The sequence below is a fragment of the Eleutherodactylus coqui genome, chromosome 5 (genome assembly GCF_035609145.1).
Source record: "Eleutherodactylus coqui strain aEleCoq1 chromosome 5, aEleCoq1.hap1, whole genome shotgun sequence".
Taxonomy (NCBI): domain Eukaryota; kingdom Metazoa; phylum Chordata; class Amphibia; order Anura; family Eleutherodactylidae; genus Eleutherodactylus; species Eleutherodactylus coqui.
In genome coordinates, this window is record NC_089841.1 from 211,805,945 (window position 1) to 211,826,980 (window position 21,036).

A 21,036-nucleotide genomic window follows, 5' to 3' on the forward strand; every position below is an offset into this window, starting at 1 on the left:
TCAGTGTGCCAATAAGTTGCGCTGAGGCATTGGCAAGTGCGCATATGCTTGTCTGAAGCCGGACTATGGGCTCACTTTTTGGAGTTCTTTATTCCGTTTTTTTTTCTTGGAGACTGAGTGACTAGAGATGAGCGAGTATACTCACTAAGGAACATTACTCGAGCGAGTAGTGCCTTAGCCGAATATCTCCCCGCTCATCTCTAAAGATTCGGGGGCAGGTGGGGGGGGGGGGGCGGGGAGGAATGGAGGGGAGATATCTCTCCCCCCCCCCCGCTCCCCGCCGTAACTCACCTGTCACCGGCGCCGCCCCCCGAATCTTTAGACACGAGCGGGGAGATACTCGGCTAAGGCACTACTCGCTCGAGTAATGTGCCTTAGCGAGTATACTCGCTCATCTCTATGAGTGACCAAAAAAGCAATGGATGCAACAACACAAATATGGGATTTGCTGTGGTTTTTGTTTTGATTTTTTTCATTATAAATATGGGGAAAGTTTTTTTTTGTTTTTAACTTTTACTACCTTTTATTTTTTCTAACAATATAACTTTTTAAACTCCTTTCCCCATTCTTTTTTAGTTTACATAGGGGACTCGTTCAATCATTCATAGAGTATAATGCAATACCATAGTATTACATTATACCGTGTTCTGACAGGCAATGAGCTGTGGCAGACCTGGGAATCCTCAGAAGGCCGCAGACTGCCATGACAACCAAAGGGCACCTCGCAGGAGCCTTGAAAATAGATTGGGGCATGTAAAGGGTTAATGGTCACAAGGCAACATTCACGCAGATAGTGGCTGTTGCGGGAAAGAAGGGCCAGTCGCGCCGTTGTGTCAAAAATGGATTGCTGACAGAAAATACAGAACTGAATTAAAGCTGAAGGTCCCACCACTCTTCCTATGATGGTGCAGCTCAATGAAAAGCAGAACACTAATGTGAAAAGGCCCTAAAACTGTTTATTATTTAAACCACGTGAACGCAAATGGTTAATGTTCGCACTTGGGAGAAAGGAGCGGACATTCGGAAGCTTCCTATTACAATATGGGTTGTAAAACACAATCTCCATCGAGTCTTGCCCTCACTCAATATGGCCGCTCAGCGAACCGTGAGCAGCGGCGCACTCTAGTGACGTCACCCTCCGAGCAGACACTGGAGCGCAGGATTCGGCAGTGCAGAATGGAGGCACGCCGCTGCCCTGTGTCACGTGCTTCTCCAGCCTCCTAGCCATTGTCCAGGCTCTGCCGGCCCGCCCCCTGCACTCGGTGGTAGAGTCAGCCGGGGACATGCTCAACCACAGCAGCCGCGGGCGGCGGAGGAGGAGAGACCCGGGGGAGGCCGAGCCGTGCGAGTGCAGCAATGCGCAGCCGGTGCAGGACTTGGAGTTCGGCTCGTACAACGCGAGGAGGCAGCGGAAGAGCCCGGAGGAGGAGGAGCGGCTGGAGAGGGAGCACTTCTGGAAGATCATCAATACGTTCACTAGCTACGGGTGATTACCGCAGGCCGAGCAGGGAGGTCACGTGACTGGTCAGGTGACCCTGTTGTGCTCCCAAATCCCTGAAGGGTTGGTTGCAGCGTAAGCGCACCACCATCAACCATGGAGGGGTCTAGTATGGCGGCGTCCACACGCCCCGAGCTGACGATTATCCCTGGCGAAATCGCAGTTCTTTACGGTTTGGAGACGAGTTCAAGAAATCTGATCCGTCTTCAGCGTCCGTTGCAGCATGGCGATATATATGCACAGGCTTCACACCTTCATAGGGATGAAATCTACGGCGGATCCACATCAAAGTCCGCCGCGGACCATAGACTAAATTACATCCCGCATGGACGCCCCCAGAGTCGCTCGCTGTCAACGTGACGCACTCTAAGAGCTGCATACGAGCGTAACGCGCTGCCCGCATGCGTCAATTGTGCGGTTCGCAGTAAGTACGCACCAACACTGCGTACGTGCTGCTGATCGCCATGCGCTATTGTGACGTCTAGTATGCGCTGAGATAGAATATGTTCTGACCGCATATGTCACACACTGTGTGTGAGCGGCAACATGGCAGCCGATGGTAGATTGGCGCAACATATTCTGTGCGCAGCTCCCCCCCCCCCTTCTCCGTGTGAAGGAGTCCATAAGACTTTTATGTGCATTCAACGTGTATGTTACACGCTCATAGAAAAAAACGTACGCTATTACACATATCCGGCCGTACATTTTTATACGTTCGTCTGTTTTTACATTTAACATTTTTACGGTCAGTTTTTTTTTTTGTATTAAAACATATCTGCTTGACAGATGATAAACCCCCGGTCCGCCCCTTAATGACCGGTAGTACGATGCTTATGTGGCCCGCCAGTCTGTGCCGAGGGTCGGTTATCACTGCCGTATGTCATGTAAATGCCGCGCCGATCAGACGCCGTGTCGCATGCAGTTGATCTAACATAAATATCGGTTTGGGAACCGTGTTTCCCCAAAAATAAACCCTACCCTGATTTTTGGATATTTTCGGGGCGGCTTAAAAAAATAAGTTATACCCCGAAAATAAGCCCTAGCTAGCCTACATTAAAAAAAAGAACACATTACCTAGCCGGCGCGGTCCGGGTCTTTCCCGCTGGTGTGCAAAGTTCTGTAGCTCCGCCGAGCTTGCTGCACTCCTTGGCTGCAGTCCAAACATTACTTCCTGTTTGCAGCGGTCATAAATCCCGCCTCCGGGAAGCGATGCTCCGATTGGCCAGTGAGCGCTGCGTTCAGTCAATCTATGCAGCGCTCACTGAATCAACTGATAGGCCAGCGAGTGCTGCTCTAAGCCAATCAGAGCCATCGCTTCCTGGAGGTGGGATTTATGAACCCGGACCGTACCTGCTAGGTAAGTATGAATAAGACACCCCCTGAAAATAGGACCCTTGGGCAAAAATGAATATAAGACGGAGTCTTATTTTGGGGAAACGGTAGTATTTGTTAGTAAAGCGGTTGATGCAGTGTCTTCTCTCGCCCACTAGGTCTCACATCCATGAACGGGTGAGCCGTGCTCAGAGACAGTTTCTGTCTTTACCAAAAACCCAACAAAACATGCTGCCAAACTTCCATTCCAACCTGGACCGAATCCGCAGATGTGCCGATCACAACCAGGAGATCCTGCAGCTCATCGTCAACGACTGCACATGTATGTTCGAGAACAAGGAGTACGGCAACAACGTAAGTCCCTTCATCACCTCCGGAAATACTCGGCAATGTCAAAAGCCAGAATGGCTGATGGAACCGCGATCCCCTGAGGGAGCGGGGCGAGTGAATAACGTGTACGGCTGGCTTCACATCTGCGCTGGAACATCCGGTCGGAGGGTCCGTCGCAGATCTGGCACCAAATCTGCCTGGTAAAATGCCGGGCAGCTGAGCAGAAAGCGAACAGACCCCATTATAGTCAATGCGGTTAGGTTGCATAATAAGACGAAGCCGTTCGGCAATGGGGATTCCCCTTTCCTGCTCTCCGAATGGAGCGGGAGAACTGAATCCCCACCACCAATGTCACTGCGGCCTTAGATTGTGAGGTCTAATGGGGTCAAAATTTAATAGCAACTGCTGTACAGGATTACTTAAAGTAGTCCTGCATATTCATGACTTGCAGGCTACCTACACGGACTCTACCCTCCAGCCATTGATTGACTGCTGTCTGCCCATTACTGTACATGGAGTGAGAGCTGCCAATCATTGGCTGGAGGGCAGGGTGGGTGCGGCTAGCCCACAGATCATATCTGGCTAGTACTCATAAAATGTAAGTTTCTCCAAAACTACTGCACAGATACAGCAGATATGGAATCGCTGTGACTGGCACTACGTCATGGCGCTCTCAGTGGGGGCTGCAAAAACATAGTGATAGTCTCTCTTTACATGCATGTTAATTTAAGCTCTTTATATCCCTCTAGGGTCACAGGAAGCCCACCCCTGCATCCACGTTTGACATGGACAAGTTGAAGTCCACAATAAAGCAGTTTGTACGTGACTGGAGTGAAGAAGGCAAATCGGAGAGAGAAGCTTGTTATCAGCCTATCGTCAATGAGATTCTAAAGTATTTTCCTAAAGATAAATGGTAAGCCCCTTCAGTGTATTGGCTTGTCTCCCCCCTCCGCACGCCACCACTCTGGTCAACTCTATGGGGCTGCCGAAGAGAAGCGGCGTACAGCCCTCTATCTCCAGAGAGTCCCATGGAGTTGAATGGAGCGGCAGTGCAAATACTTGGCCTCTGCTACCTTCAAGCTCCCTTCACTGTAAGGGGGGACTACAGTGAGAAGGAAAGGGGTGGCGCCAGAACCCCATTCTCTTGATCAGTGGTGGGACCCTCGGCAATCAGACAATGTCAACTATGTCCACATACTTTATTTTTTCTGACTTAGATTGGCTTTCATATGGTACCAGAACAGGACCAGATCTTTTAATTTTTATGTAGAGGATAAATAGTAGAGCAGAGGGATAAATACTTAATCAGTCTACCGAGCTCAGGAATATGTCAGTTTTTTGATGTGTGTTATATCTTGTCCAACCTGCACATAGGAGATGGAACAATACCTCTGTAGCCCCACCTATTGGATGGCAACATTCTTACAAATTGGTCTCTGAATTTGTATGAAGTTTTAAAAAAAACCACAATGATTGGGAAGAGGACATCCCTCTTGACCTACTTCAGACCTTTCATATTCTCCACTTATGCAAGAATCCTGGACTGAGGTTCATTCTGTTCTTGAGGGTATCAAACATGGCCATAAATATATATTCCCAAATTCTTCTGTGACGCGAAATTGCCCTTCAGTATGATAACTCTCATCTGTTTATGCTGTGTCTCTGACCACAAAAATGTTTTGCCACAGGTAATTTTGTGTTTTGTTTTTTTTTGTTGTTTTTTTTTTTCTTCATAAATATTTAGAAATGGATTTGTAAGAATGTTGCCTTCCAACAGGTGGTGCAGCAGAGGTCTCGTTCCATCTCCTTCTATGTAAAGCTACATATCTACAAGATCACTTGGTTTTTCACAACAATAAAAATGCACACGGAGCCCACATTTAGCGCATGCGTTAGATGCTCGAACATGTATGTCTTTGTCACACAGATTGTACGTTACGTCAGACATAAAGTATCTACCCTACACCGGCCTTATCGGCTTCTGTGCCCTTACTAAATACAATTCTGTACTTGGATGATCATTATCCAGGTAGAGAGGTTGTCGAGAGCGATGCCTTTATAGCTAAAATAGGGTCTTCGTTCTTGGACTCTAGCTATATCCTATGTTAAGGGATGTGCACATATATGGCACTGTTATATACGGGAGAATTCAAAGATTAACCCCTTCAGTGGCGGGTTTATTACTACCATATTATGGCAGGGAAACCTCTGGGGCTTGCTGCGCTAAGTATGCAGTAAAAACCCTGAGAGATTTCAGATGACAGCTCAGTGCTCTGCACGTTTCAGCACTAGAGCTGTCCTCGGAAATCTTCCAGGGTTTAACTGCATGATCAGTGCAGCAAGCCCCGGAGATTTTCCGGGCGTGCCACTAAAGGGGTTAAAGGGATCATCTGGCTTTAAATGGACTTGCAAAAAAAAAGTCAATTTTGTTTGTTGCAAATTTTTGATTGCAACTCTTGAGTCTAAACCCTGCCTGTTTACAGTATATATTATTTGTGATGTCACGTTGGCTCATGTTCCTCTGAAGTCTTACATTTTCTCTTTCACATGCCTACTCTCTTCGCAGCGATCCTCCCCAAATAAATATACTAGTACCCGGTGCTGGACTTGGAAGATTGGCTTGGGAAATAGCAATGCATGGGTACTCTTGCCAAGGAAATGAATGGAGCTTTTTCATGCTTTTCTCTTCTAACTTTGTACTTAATAGGTATGTTGATTTAGTTACTTTGTGGGTTTTTTTTAATTAGTTTTAGTTAACTCTGGCCCTACAGTTTTTTTTCCTTTTTTTGACCTAGGCCTTAGTGAAAACTGCTTACATGAGAATCCATGATCCTGTATCCGACAAACCTCCTCCATGACTTTTATACCTGTCCATCCTAGTAAGCTGGCTGCAGGGGGAAGCCACCCAGTGAAAACTAACATGTAGCACTAGCTGTGAGGTGCTGTTAAAATGTTGCAGTGCTTTAGAGTTAAACATGGTTCAATAGAATCAGGCACTCGTCACACTCTCATGCTTCCCCCAGTTAGGCCGCATTCACATAAGCATGACACGGGCCGTATTACGGTCATCTGTCGTAGCCCAACTTAGGTCGGCTGACCCGAACTCGCAACTTCATAGAGTTCAGGGCAGAAGACTCACGGTTGTGTTGGGACACTCGTCCATAATAAAGGTGCAAAACATATGCCCGTATTTATAGGAATGTAGTTTACAGGGCAGCGTGGTCTTCCTGACACGTTCCCTCTTAAAAGAGTTTTTGGGACTTCAGAATTTTTTTTTTTATTTTATTGATGACCTATTTTCAGGATAGGTCATCAATAGAGATGAGCGAACCTACTCTGTTCGGGTGTTTTTGAACTCGAGCACCGCTTTTTCCGAGTAACTCACTACTCGGACGAAAAGATTCGGGGGGCGCCGAGGGTGAGCGGGGTGGGGGGGTAGCAGTGGGGAACAGGGGGGAGCTCTCTTTCCACCACCACCCCTGACCCCCTGGCGCCCCCCGAATTCTTTCGTCCGAGTTGTGAGTTACTCGAAAAAGCGGTGCTCGAGTTCAAAAATACCCGAACCGAGTAGATTCGTTCATTTCTAGTCATCAATAAATGATCATGGGGGTCCGCTGCTCGGGATCTTTGCCTCTCGGCTGATTCCAGGTACGGAAAGCGCAGGAAGCAGATCTCGCCATCTGTACTTAAAGGGGTTGTCTCGCGGGAGCAAGTGGGGTTATACACTTCTGTATGGCCATATTAATGCACTTTGTAATATACATCGTGCATTAAATATGAGCCATACAGAAGTTATACACTTACCTGCTCTGTTGCTGGCGTCCTCGTCTCCATGGTGCCGTCTAACGCTGTCCTCTCCTTCCATTTAGACGCGCTTGTGCTGTGCGGTCTTCTGCTGTGTTCAATGGAGCCGCTCCAGCGTGCTCGCGCCGCACATATCTTCTACGCATGCGCAGACCAGCTCTCCGGCGCGAGCACGCCGGAGCGGCTCCATTGAACACAGCAGAAGACCGCACAGCGCAAGCGCGTCTAAATGGAAGGAGAAGACAGCGTTAGACGGCACCATGGAGACGAGGACGCCAGCAACGGAGCAGGTAAGTGTATAACTTCTGTATGGCTCATATTTAATGCACGATGTACATTACAAAGTGCATTAATATGGCCATACAGAAGTGTATAACCCCACTTGCTGCCGCGAGACAACCCCTTTAAGCAGGCCAGTTTGGTAGTGCCGGCACAGCCGCTATTGATTGATTGCACCTGAGCTACTGCAGTAAAGATGGCGCGATCTTCTGCGCTGTCTGTACAGACAGCTGGCAATTAGTGGGGATCCTAAGTGGGAAAAAAATAATGTATGCAAATTAACTCTCCTCCAAGAGAAATGACTCACTAGTGCCACCTATTGAAGGTAGAAACTCTCTAAAGCAGTGTTTCCAAACTTTTTAGCCTTGGGGCACTGCTGGGGAAAAGTTTTTAATGTTGGGGCACCCCTACCAAAAAGTGGTTGTAGGGGGTGGGGCTTATCACAGTGTATAATTTTTACCTCTGATATTCCAGGCACTTGGGGAACAGGCTGAACTAGATGGACATTGTCTCCCTTCAGCCTAATCTACTATGTGTGTATATATGGTGCTTCAAGCTTCTCTACTGAAGCACGTTCATTGAAAAGATCTTATATAGTAAACTTGACGTAGGCTGATCACGTACTCGCCTCGTCCCTTCAGCATCCAATCAAATTCTAATAAACCTTTCACAGTGTATCATAGTAAGGTTCTTGTGAGCGCATTAATAAGGATTTCATAAAGCATTCCCTACCAGTAACATAAAACAATCAAAGTTAGAAGATGTGTCCTTTGGAAGCCCATAATGTGAGTACAACGTCTGGGAACAATGCCAGTACATCTGGGGTGTATGCTTACATTTGTTCTAATACAAAGAACGATTCCCTACACCCCGTTCCCTTGTGAACCAGATAAGGAACAACCTGCTGCTTTGTAAATCAAGACAAAATGGTTGAAGGGATGATGTGCTTTTAACTCTTTCCAATCCAATTTGTATCCTGGTTTTCCTAGGGGGCTCACTCTTTTTCTGCTGTTATATAATGGCGCTATCTGCTGGCTAAAGCCAGTACTGCATGAGGTGACACGTTGGATAGGCTCCAACAGCAGAGAGGCTGGCAATATACAGTAAGAGAACCCCAACGGGCGTCTTCCAACATCGGAGCTGTACAACCTTAAATCATAATGTCTTCAGACAGCAGACCGTGGATTGGAAAGGGTTAAACCATTAATTGATTACATTCACATGACCAAATATATATATTTTTCTTTGGATGTAATCCCTTTCCCCGCCGGTCTTCATAGCAAAGCTAAGTCACTGTCTGACCCTTTGAAAGGCCTTGCAGTGTGACTAAGACCATATAACCAAAGCAGTGCGTTGTGGCCTAATGTAAGGTTAGACACTGTAGTTACCCGTAATATGTGGCATTAGGGAGTTGTTGTTTTTGGTTTTCCTGAAGTGGGGCTAATTTGCACACTAGAAGTCCATGAATAGAGAGGGTGTTACCAGTTTACAGAGGGTCTCTGTTTAGGCCCATTTACACAGGATGAATGTCGGGCAAATGATGCCTGATACTCGTCTCCACACATACTCGCTCCCGTGCTGCTGTAGAGGAGTGAGTATCACTGGCTCTCTCACAGAGCAGCTAGCGGGGGGCCAGCTGGAGGAGATTTCACTCCTCGCTCTCCCCCACCCCTCTCCTTTCACTGAGCACAGCGGCCGTTTAGTACTGAACGATCATTGTTCAGGCTGAATAAACGATGAAAGATGAGCTGAACGATGATCATTCAGTATAAACAGCAGCCATTAGTACTGAACGGCCACTGTGTAAGTAAATGGAGAGGGGCGGGGGAGAGCAAGGAGTGAAATCTCCTGCAGCAGCCCCGCTGCGAGCCAACAATATTCGCACCCGTGCAACAGCATGGGAGAGAGTACATGCGGGGGACGAGTGTCAGGCATCGTTTGCCCAACATTCGTCCTGTGTAAATGGGGCTTTAGTGCTGAGCAATTATTTAAAAAAATAAATAAATAGAATTAAGAGTGACCGACCTGATTTTTGTAAAAAAAATTAATAAAATTGTGAATCTGGACCCCAATTCCTACTTCCATTAAAACCAATTAGGAGTAAAAATCGGGCTCTGTAATTTGGTCTCCTTGAACAACAGTAGAGGTAGTGGTGGCTTTCCAGTGGTTAGCACTGCTGCCTTGCAGTGGTGGGGTATACCACTCTATATCATTAGCGGTAGCTGTGGCCCATGGTTTTGCAGGTCAGGGATATTTTCAGACTAGCCTATTAGTGAACAGCCAGTTAAGCAATGCTTTTTACGCTCTGTTCAGATTGGCTATAATGTCTGTCTTTGGCGTTTCCGGTATTTGTGACAGAAGACTTTCTGTAGTCTTCAGTATTCTTGTTGTCAAAAATGCCGAAACCTTCCATGACGTCCATTGGGATTTGTCAGCATCCATTTGAAAACGGCACCTCGTTAAACACAAGCATGACTCTAATGTGAACAGAGCCTAAACTACTGCGGCTGGAGCAGAGCGTTCTGCTAGCAATACCCCGTGATGACTGTAGGGGCAGTAAAAACACCCGTAACGCCCCGTTCTAAACTTTTCTTGCGACAGGAGAGCCTTCACGACTTTAGTTGTGAGTGAGAAGTCCCCTGACCATTTTTGTCATGGGCATGGTTTTGTTAATGGTTTTCTATGAGTCGTTTTCCTTTTTGATATGTTACAGATGTTCCCAGATTAATGCTTTTAAACTTTATCCTTGGATCCATCAGTTTAGCAACAACGTGAGATCAATAGATCAAGTACGACCCGTATACTTTCCTGATGTCAATCCTCACGATCTTCCTTGCAATCCAAATTTTTCCATGACTGCAGGAGACTTCCAGGAAATCTATACAGAGAACAGTGAGTAACTAGGGTATGAATAAGCGGATGAGACCCCAGAATGCCATGAACCCCTCCCCCCTGTTCCATAGCTTGGTTTACTCTATAATATTCAGGGATTGAAGGGTCATTCTAGCTTATACCCCTTTCTGACCACCATGCGGCTATATACATGTTAACCCCTTCCCGCTCCGAGCGGCGGGGTATGTATGAAGAGAGGTTGCGTAGCAACCTCTCTTCATACAGTGCGAGCGTCAGCTGTTTATAACAGCTGACACCCGCGGGTAATAGCCACGTTCGACCGATTGCGACTATTAACCATTTAAATGCCGCTGTCAATTCTGACAGCATTTAAATCCCCTGAACGATGTTCGGGGGGCCTGCACGGCCCCCCCCGCGGTGAGATCGGGGGAGCCGTGCAGGTGTCATGGCAGCCGTGGCCTAATAAAAGGCCCCAGGGCTGCCTTACCAGACTGCCTATCAAGCCATCCCCATGGGGTGGCTTGATAGACTGCCTGTTAAATTGCAGTATGACGTAATGCTATAGCATTACGTCATACTGCAGGAGCGATCAAAGCATCGCATGTTAAAGTCCCCCAGGGGGACTCCAAAGTAAAGTTAAAAAAAGTCAAAGTTTTTTTAATTGTTAAAAAAAAAAAAGTTATAAAAGTTTAAATCACCCCCCTTTTGCCATATGTATTATTAAAAAATCTAAATCCTAAAATAAAAATATGTATTTGGTATCACCGCGTCCGTAAAAGTCCGATCTATCAAAGTAGCGCATTATTTTTCCCGCACGGTGAACGTCATCCGGAAAAAAAAATAATAATAATGCCAGAAATGCACTTTTTTAGTTACCCTGTCTCCAAGAAAAAACGCAATAAAAAGCGATCAAAAAGTTGTATGTATTACAAATTGATACTATCGGAAACTACAGGACATCCTGCAAAAAATGAGCCCTCGCTCAAATACGTCGACAGAAAAATAAAAAAGTTATCGCGCGCACAATATGACGGCAGAAAATAACTGAAAAAAATTAAATGTCCTTGAAAAAAAAAAAACTAGTATAGTAAAAAAAAAACTATACAAGTTTGGTATGGTAGCAATCGTACCGACCCATAGAATAAAGTTATCATGTTGCTTTTGTTGCAGTTTGTGCGCCGTAGAAACAAGACGCACTGAAAGATGGCCAAATGTCGTTTTTTTTCATTTTACTCCACTTAGAATTTTTTTTAAAGTTTTTCAGTACATTATATGGTACTTTAAATAGCGCCATTAAGAACTACAACTCGGCCCGCAAAAAACAAGCCCTCATGCAAAGACATCGATGGATAAATAAAGGAGTTAAGATTTTTTTTGAAGGGGGGAGGAAAAAACGAAAATGGAAAAAGAAAAAGGGGCCGCGTCATTAAGGGGTTAAAGACCGCCCATAGGTTTTTTTTACGTCGGCTGTTAAGGGGCTTTATTCTGCAACACTGTCTTTTGACAGCGGCTGTGTAAGAAGACTGGCGCAGGTCTCCCATGCCAGGGAAAGAAGGTGCTCTGCTGTCGGATGACAGCCCGGCACTTGCTCTAACAGCAGGAACCAAAGAAATTTTCAATTCTTGCTGTTTACCCTTTAAATGCTGCAACATGTAACGGGTTGACAGAGGATGGGGGATCCCTTTGTCACCCATTGGACCGCTGTGATGAGATCACTGGGTACCGATGGTATGTTCTCTAATCCACACTGTTTACGTCATGGAAAGAACGTGGCAAGATTAACTAATTTTTTTTGCCTATCTCACCTCAAAAAACAAACAAAAACAGAATGTCACATGTATCAACAAATGGTACCATTAAAAAGTACAATACCATCCTGGAAAAAAAAAAAAGCAAACTCTTTCACAGCCCCGTTGACAAAAAAAGAAAAGTGTTAGTGGTCTTTGAATGCCGTGACTAAGAAAAAAAAACACTTTTTTTTTTTTTTTTTTTTTTTTATAAATTTATGCCAATACATTTATATGTACTCAAAAATGATGCTATTAAAAAATACAACTTATTCCGCAATAAACAAGCTCTCATATGACTAGAGAAACAGAAGAATTAAAGTTATGGCTCCTAGAATGCGACTACGAAGGTAACTAAGGTGTAAACAGGCTTCGTCACTTAGCCTTTGCTCATGCAGTCAAGACGTAGGTAAATGCAGCGCTTGGAGATGGCTCTGTTTGTGGCTGTTAACCCTTTAATCCCTTAGTGACGCGGCCCTTGTTTCCTTTTTTTTTTTTTTTTCCATTTATGAATACCCCCCTTTTTAGGTGTTTTTTTTTTTTTTTGTTTTTTGCTGCACTACTTTTATTTTTATTTTTTTTTCAAGGACATTTAATTTTCTTAAATTATTTTCTGCGGTCATCTTGTGTGCGCAATAACTTTTTTTCTTTTTCCGTCGACGTGGGTGAGCAAGGGCTCATTTTTTGCGGGATGTCCTGTAGTTTCCGTTAGCACCAATCCGGAATACATACGACTGCTTGATCGCTTTTTATTGCATTTTGTCTGGGAGACAGGGTGACTGAAAAAAGTGCATTTCTGGCATTCTTTATTTTTTTTTTTTCAGATGATGTTCACCGTGCGGGGTAAATAATGCATTAATTTGATAGATCGGACTTTTACGGACGCGGCAATACCAAATATGTATTTTATAATTTAGATTTTTTTTAATGATAGATATGGCAAAAGGGGGGTGATTTAAACTTTTATTACATTTTTTTGCAATTAATAAAACTTTATTGATCTTACTTTTACTTTCTTAGCCCCCCACAACTAGCGATGCTTTGATTGCTCCTGCAGTATGATGTGATGCTGTAGCATTACATCATACTACATTCTGACAGGTAGTCTATCAAGCCACCCGACGGGATGGCTCGATAAGCAGTCTGCTAAGGCAGCCCTGGGGCCTTTCAGAAGGACCCCGGCTGCCATGACTCCCATACGGCTCCCTGCGATTTCATGCAGGGGGGCCGTATGGGACCTCGGAACATCATTCGGGGGATTTAAATGCCTCTGTTAGAATTGATAGCCGCATTTAAAGGATTGTTGCTATTGTCCGCGGGTGTCAGCTGTAATAAATAGCTGACGCCCACGCTGTATGAATAGGGGTCGCACCACGATCTCTTTTCATACATAGGCCGCCGATACAGGCAGTCAAAAGGCGTATCAGAGGTCGTTAAGGGGTTAAATGTTGTTAATTCTGACAGCTGTATTTAAATATCCTAAACGGCACTGAAATGTCTTGAATGCAGACGCCCCACTCCCCCTTTCCCATTTTGTGCTAAGAAACTTGAAAGTTGTTCCGTACATTATATGGTATATTTAAATGGTACCATTGAAAACTACAACTCCTACCACAAAGCACGAGCCCTCATGTGCCCGTCACTGGAAAAATCTTTATTTTTTAATGTGGATGGGGAAAAAAAAACAAAAAAAACAGAGGGCTGCATCGGGAAAGGGGTAACCTAATATGAATGGCCACCCGAGTAATGCACGGTCGTCTCACAGAACGGCTCTCGGTTCCAGCACATAGAAGGGTTTCTCAAGCAGGGGCCCTCTTATAGGACATATGGACAGAGGTTCTCCTGGTGAAACAACCCCTTTATATAACTGCCATTACCTTGTTGGGGTTTGTTTGAGTATTTGATGTTTTAAGGTTTTTCTTTTCCATTTGACAGACTCTTGGGACTGTATAGCTACATGCTTCTTTATAGACACCGCACATAACATTCTGGATTATGTCGAGACTATTTGGAAAATCCTTAAACCAGGAGGCATTTGGATTAATTTAGGTAAGAGATCTCCCAGTTGACAAATGCTAATATCCCGTATTGCCATGAGGTTTTATTGTAGACTTTTGGTTGATTGCGGTACCAATCTCGTGATGTCCCATATAATCTGCAGAAGTATAGAGCCAGGCAGGCAGACCTGTGTGCCCTAAACCTGTTCCATGATCAGCCATCACTGTGCTAGATGCTTGTTGATGTGTGAGGTCATTAAGGACCCATCCGACTGACATCATTAATCTCCTTTAAAAAATGTTCTTAAAACATTCCTGAATTTTCAACAGGTTCTCCTTACCTTCTCCTTTGCTGCTGTTTGCACCATTAGTTATCATTTTCAGTTGGGCTTCCCCATTGTCATGTTGCTTTTGGTGTTTGCAGTCCACTTCCAGGCAGGGGGCATGTGAAAAGTCTACTACTCTGCCAGTAGTTCACTGTCCTGTACTTTCTTTTCCTCTGTTCTCATGCTGCATTGCTCTGTCTTCTCACCTCTCTACTTTCGCCGAATGATTGTAGAAGATGGGCATTCAGAGACAATCCAGCCAAATGGTTAGTAATCCCAATATAATGTGTACACACAGCAAGAGAGGAGATTGCGGAGATGGCAGACACTGGCCCTTATTTATGAACGGGTTTACAACAGATTTATGTTTAAAGCTGCGCCAGAGTTAAGACGCACAGACTTTTAGACAAATTTACTATTGGGTTGCACAAGAAAGATCCGACAAGCTTGACAAATTTTTCTTTTTTTTCCCAAAAGTGGGTGTGTCAAGCTTCTTTCTATTTTTTTCGACACATTTATGAGACATTATTCCAAAAAGTGATGGCAAAAAGGGGCGCTAATAAAATCTAATGACAGTTTTTTTTGCTTTTTTTATTATTATTTTGGCTGGTGACTAACGATTTTATATTTAGTAGGTGATGCAGAATAAAATTTTGGGAGCAAGACTAAGGATGAGCGAGCGTACGCGGAAAAGCACTACTCGCTCGAGTAATTTGCTTTATCCGAGTATCGCTGTGCTCGGGTCTGAAGATTCGGGTGCCGGCACGGAGCCGGGAGCTGCAGGGGAGAGCGGGGAGGAACGGAGGGGAGATCTCTCTCGCCCTCTCTGCCGCCCGCTCTCCCCTGCTCCCCACTGTAACTCACCTGTCAGCCGCAGCGGCACCCGAATCTTCAGGGACGAGCAGGGAGATACTCGGATAAAGCAAATTACTCGAGCGAGTAGTGCTTTTCCGAGTATGCTCGCTCATCCCTAAGCAAGACCTATTTCTGAATGCAATCTGGCGCACTTCTGGTGCATGTGGTCGTGTTTTTCATGCAGAAAATGGTGCATTGTGTGGTGCAAAATAAACTACGTGGATAGGGTGGATTTTTCATGTTTTTGCACTCATTTTGTGTGTTCAAATCAGTAATTACACTGCGCACTAATTTTTATTTATATTAGTATGTAAAACAGAATTTGTGGTGCAAAACATATTTTGGAATACAAATTGGTGTGTTTTTGGTGCACAAAGCACTGCTCTGTGGCAACTGGTGCAACTTTTCTATTTTTGGCGCAGCGTTAATTGAGCCAAACGTACAAGTCTGTGCGCCACTTTTGTAAATTTGGCGCTATTTTAGACTGTTGAGTTCTAAAAAGAATTGGTGTAAGGTGCCCATTCTAATAAATCAGGTAGCCTGTGAAGATGGGAGTTGAGCTCCTGCAGCAACACTGGTATGTTCTCTTAGCTGTAGGGAAACGCTGGATTGCAGTGGAGCTGGAAGGGAGACCCCTAGTGGCAGCCACATCAAACTTCGTGTACAGTGGTAAAGTAACATGTTTAAGAAAGGTATATTACAGGATTTATGACGCGCGTGGGTAGGATATTAGATGAGCATCAGTTGTTTTAAAAGTTAGTGGCCTTTTTAAGAGTAGACAAGTATGTGCAAATCTAGAGCCGCAAGGCGTTTAATAATTGGCTTCAAAATTTATGCATTAGTGCCCTCACAGCACAACCAATACTATATATATATATATATATATATATATATATATATATATATATATATATATATATATATATATATATATATATACAGGCTTTAAATTGGCTTGGGAACCCGACTGGCCCGTTACATATTGTTTTACAGAAGATGCTATTTCCCATCAATTGTACCCCAGAGAACCCCAGAAGCAGACTAGATAGGACTATGGGAGCTTGTTTCTAAAACCTGAAGGAAAAGTCACCAAAGATGCCTGTAATGTGTTGTGTTTTTTTTTTTTTTGTTTTTTTGTTTGTTTTTTTTTATACATCTGATTGTTGCAATTTCCAATCCTCTATCTTTTCTTTTCTCCCAAGGACCACTTTTGTATCATTTTGAAAACTTGGCAAATGAACTTTCCATAGAAGTGAGCTATGAAGATCTCAAAAATGTGATCATACAGCAAGGATTTCTTATTGAGGTAAGCTGTTCCTCCAGGTCTATTGGATGAATCTGTGAAATAAAGGCACATCTCTTGACCATACAAACTACCGCAAGCATTGTGACACCATGCATTACCTTTTATTCTAGGGTTAATAAATGTTGCTGATGCAAGTATAAGGCCCATGTATTTGCGCAGCATTCTGTCTATGCAATATACATGTGAAAGAACCAATTGAAATCAATGGGTTCTATTCGCTGAGTGTATTTCCCCCCCTTTCCCAGTGACACCGGCCTCATGCATAGAGATGGAGATGTATATGTGTGTTTTACTACTTGAATGGTACATTCACAGATAGTGGATTTTGGTGCAGAGCTGCACTGATACTCCACGTTAAAATCCGCAGCTCATTTCACCCTTTTCATTTAATGGGTGCAGTTTGCTGCAGATCTACGTCAAAATCCGCACCAATACTATGGCTTTTAGTGCGGATTTTGGTGCAGACCTTTAGCTGTGGAAATTCCACACCAATACATGTCAACGTAGCTTTAATTTAAAAAAGTACTCAAAAGGACATTATTATTATTATTATTATTATTATTATATTTTTTTGAGACCCATGCAGTACTTTAGTTTTATTGATTTGTACTCCCATTTTATTTTTCCACGTGATAAAGAATTTTTAATAGGGTAAGAGGGGGATTTGTATGTTTGTTTTGTTTTTTTTTCAAACTTTTTTTTTTTTTTTGTCTCTTTCCCCCACCCCCAATAGGGGGATTAGACCATTCAATCCTCTGATTTGTCATATAATACACTGCATTACTCCTGTATTGCATATGGCTGATAGCAATCCCATTAGATATACAAAGATGGCAGTCCTGTGGGCTTTCATCAGGACCCTGCTTGTCATGACAATCCCTCAGCACCCCACAATCGCAATATGGGAGAGATGGTCCTTCTGTCAAACCCCTCAGATGCAACGGTTTCTATTAACTGCCGCATTTCAGGGGTTAAACAGCAGAATATTACTGTTGACACCCATTGCTGATGGCGTGGACTGAGCGCCTGAGCCAGCGCTGTCGCTGCACCGTAAATGTACGGTGGTTCACGGGAGCTACCTGCCTGCTGTGCCGTACACTTACGGCACAGGATGGGTGGGAGTGGGTTCAAGGGGGTTGTCCAGAATATAATTTATTTTTTTTCATGCAGCCCTATTTTGGAAAATAAGAAAAAAACATCAGAAAATAAATTTAAAAACTGTGACTTGAGAGTCACATTGGTGACTATTGCTGTTATGTAGAAAGTGGTTGCCTCTAGATATTTCCCACATGTACAATACTAGCACTAATGAACCCTTGTCACTTGTCTTTATAGGCGGAGAGAGATTCTGTAAGGACAACCTATACTGTGAATCATTTATCAATGATGAAGTACTTCTATGACTGCACATTTTTTGTGGTTCGCAAACCGGAATAATACCTCAACCGCCACACTTTTTGGACTCAAGTTCCAACTGGCTTGAAACGGGCTTGGCTCATGGTTACTGACTTACTGACACAAAGGTGCCTTTTACCAACAGGAGTTGATAAGATGAACAGATCCTTTTCTTTTCCCGGACATGCGGTCATGGCAGCACTATTCTAGAAGTACACGTCCCCCTGTATAAATGACTTGATGTCCTATCATGAGATCACACTAGACTCCTGAAGTTTCCTTGTTACAATATTGTGATTCTGCATTTCTCCCCCCCCCTTCCATAAGACGATGGCGTATAGTAATGGGAAGGATAACGGAACATGGCAGTGCCTGTCATAATTTATTTTTGTGTGTAGTTGCGATACAGATTAATCAAAACCACGAGAGACGCAATATATTTTCTAACTTTTACTTTCTTCCTAATGGAACGTCAGTGCTCCCCTCACTGAGCCATTCCCATGATTCGTTTGGTAGTTGTTGGCACAGTTAGTGCAGCCGCCATGTGGTTACAGAGTATGGCTACTGCACTATGGCAGCTTTATGTCCCAGACAGGCTCTATAAATATGGAATATTGTTTTATAAGATTTCATATGATTTAGCAAACCTTTTATTATGTATCTAGTCAATGCAACAACATCTTGTATTTTTGCAGTGCTACGGGTGAGGAAAGGTCTATATCGGTTATTATGTATCTATTGTGGGCGTGGAAGTGTTGCAGAGCCTACAGTATCTTTACATTGTAATAAAAAAAACTGTTTTATATGGAAAATTTGTTTTTTTTTTAGTTTTTTTTTATTTTAATTGGAGGTTATCGGGTTAGAAAAGCCATATTCACATACCTACTTGGGAATTCGAAGCTGCTAGAGAAGTCTTCTATTTAGGGCTTATTTAGACGACCGTATATCAGCTCGGTTTTCACGCCGAGCCGATATACAGTGTCCTTGTCTGCGGGGGGAGGATGGAAGAGCCAGGAGCAGAAACTGAGCTCCCGCCCCTCGCCACTATTTGCATTGGGAGGGATGGGGTGGGGCTAAGTGCCGTGACTTAGCTCCGCCCCTGTCTCGCCCCCTCCTATTGCAAATAGTGGCAAGCGGCGGAAGCTCAGTTCCTGCTCCTGGCTCTACCATCCTTTTTCCTCCCTCCCCCTCTTCCCCTGCAGACAAGGACACCGTATATCGGCTCGGCGTGAAAACCGAGCTGATATACGGTCGTCTAAATAAGCCCTTAGGATCCTCTTTTCTTGGCCAGCGTGGAGAGCAGTTATAAAGGGTATTTCTCACTTTTGGAAGATCTGTTCTGCCCTACATCTCACTTGTTGATTTGAATGGAAACAGTGTAAAAGAAAAAATTATATATAAAAAATATATCTTTTTTTTTTTTTTTCCTGTGATGGAGCTGCAGGAAATTTGAGCACTTGATGTCACGTATCTCCACAGATCACAGCTGATTGCTGGAGGTTTTACTATTCTTACTAGTAGAGGGATTGTCACAGCTTTCCCTTTTTTCTAGCTTTTCAAGTTATGATCCCCATGGCTAAAAATGATGAAAGCTCCTATACTTCTGTGTCTGCTGTGATGTCCAGGTAACGGGCTGCGGCCGGTTTGGGATGTCACGGGCTGCGGCCGCCAATGTCCGAGCGCTGCATTAAAATGCTGGGGTCAGCAAATGGTTGCAGCAGCCAGTGATGTCACTGAATACAACCTGTCAATACAGTGTTAAGTGTGTTCGAAGATTCCTGCACTGGACACCCGGGGAGCCGGGAGAGATTACCATGCTGTGTGAGTGTCTTGTGGGTACCATGAGGAGGAAGTCTTTGTGTGGCCACTTGGACTGTCGAGTCAGGACCAGAGAGCGTGCCCCAGTGTTCGGTCAAGGGCAGCGGCCCACTTGGAATCAGCTCGGTATGTCAGATGCCAGTCTGCCCACTGTTGCATCTACTTCAAATGCTGCTTCCTTTTGTAGTCCTAAATGAAACTAGAAAATGCAATTTTAAATCAAGCCTCTTGGCGTTAAAATGGCGTTAATTTCCTTTTAATACCCTCCGCCTAAAACATAACCAATTATAGAAATGCCCCTGAAAGTATGGCAATCTAGCTGCAAATGGTGGCTTCCACCTTAAAAATTGCACATTTCCTTAAAGGGGTATTCCAGTGAAATTCTATTGATGACCTATCCTCAGGATAGGTCATCAATAGTTGATCGGCCGGGCTCTGCTGCTTAGGACACCCACCGAACAGCTGAGTGGGCGCATGCAGTCAGCCCTGCAATAGCACAGAGGTCTAAGCAGAAGCCTCCACGTCGACCTTTGTGTGTTGTGGCCGGCGCTTGTAAGTGCAGGCATGGCTGAATAAGAGCCGTGCCTGCAGTTACAAGTACTGGCTGCTACATGGGAGGTCAGCATGGAGACTACCGTTCCAAAAACAGAGGTCCAGGCCAACCTCCTTATAGTGGCCAGCGCTTGTAACTGCAAGTACGGCTCCCATTGAAATCAATAAGAGACGTGCCTGCAGTTACAAGCACCTGCCACTATGAGGAGGTCGGCGCAGAGGCTTCAGCTCCACCCTTTGTGTATTTGCGGTGCTGACAGCATGCGCCCGGTCAGCTGCTCGGTCGGGGTCCTGACCATTGGCCTCTGACCGATCAACTATTGACTACCCAATTCCCTGGAAAACCCCTTTTTAAACCTTTTTCTGTTATCAATCCATAGTGCTCCAATCTGCAGGCAGCACAAATCACAGGTTTATGCCAAGGTGCAACTGACAGAATAAAATCAGCAAGCAACATGTATGTGGGACGCCGGGTCACAAGCTTTTTTTTTTTTTTTTTTCTTTTTCTTGGTTCATGTGTTTTTTCTCTCTCTCTCTCTCTCTCCTCCCTCTCCCACCCCCTTCCTGCCTACCAGCCAAAGCACGTGGTGGCGGGGAGGGGCCAAAACAGGCCCGTCACAGCGGGGAGGAGCCAAAAGCTGGGGCGGGGTCGAACACAGCGTGATGCTCGTTCGAGTAACGAGCACCATTGAGTACGGTAATACTCGAACGAGCATCAGCATAGTACGTTCGCTCAACTCTTATCAACAATGTCTACCTCACCCAAAAACAGACCTGACAACAAAAAATTTAAATTCTGCAAACCCTGATGAGGACATACTGATGGGGATATAAAGAACATCTTTTCCAATAAAAGAAAACCTGCTGTTTGCACTCAAAGCAATCAATTGTCTAGTAGTTTTCC

At 44.5% G+C, this 21,036-nt stretch overlaps 1 protein-coding gene across 1 annotated transcript; it reads left to right on the forward strand.

The window, feature by feature from the left end:
- The first annotated feature begins 1,150 nt into the window (after window positions 1-1,150).
- CARNMT1 (carnosine N-methyltransferase 1) lies at window positions 1,151-18,574 on the forward strand. Its single transcript, XM_066604159.1, has 8 exons — window positions 1,151-1,486; window positions 2,989-3,184; window positions 3,910-4,073; window positions 5,727-5,867; window positions 9,957-10,135; window positions 13,819-13,932; window positions 16,264-16,367; window positions 17,703-18,574. Exons 1-8 carry the CDS (start codon window positions 1,284-1,286, stop codon window positions 17,802-17,804), a joined length of 1,203 nt encoding a protein of 400 aa, XP_066460256.1. The 5' UTR covers window positions 1,151-1,283; the 3' UTR covers window positions 17,805-18,574.
- Window positions 18,575-21,036: the final 2,462 nt, after the last annotated feature.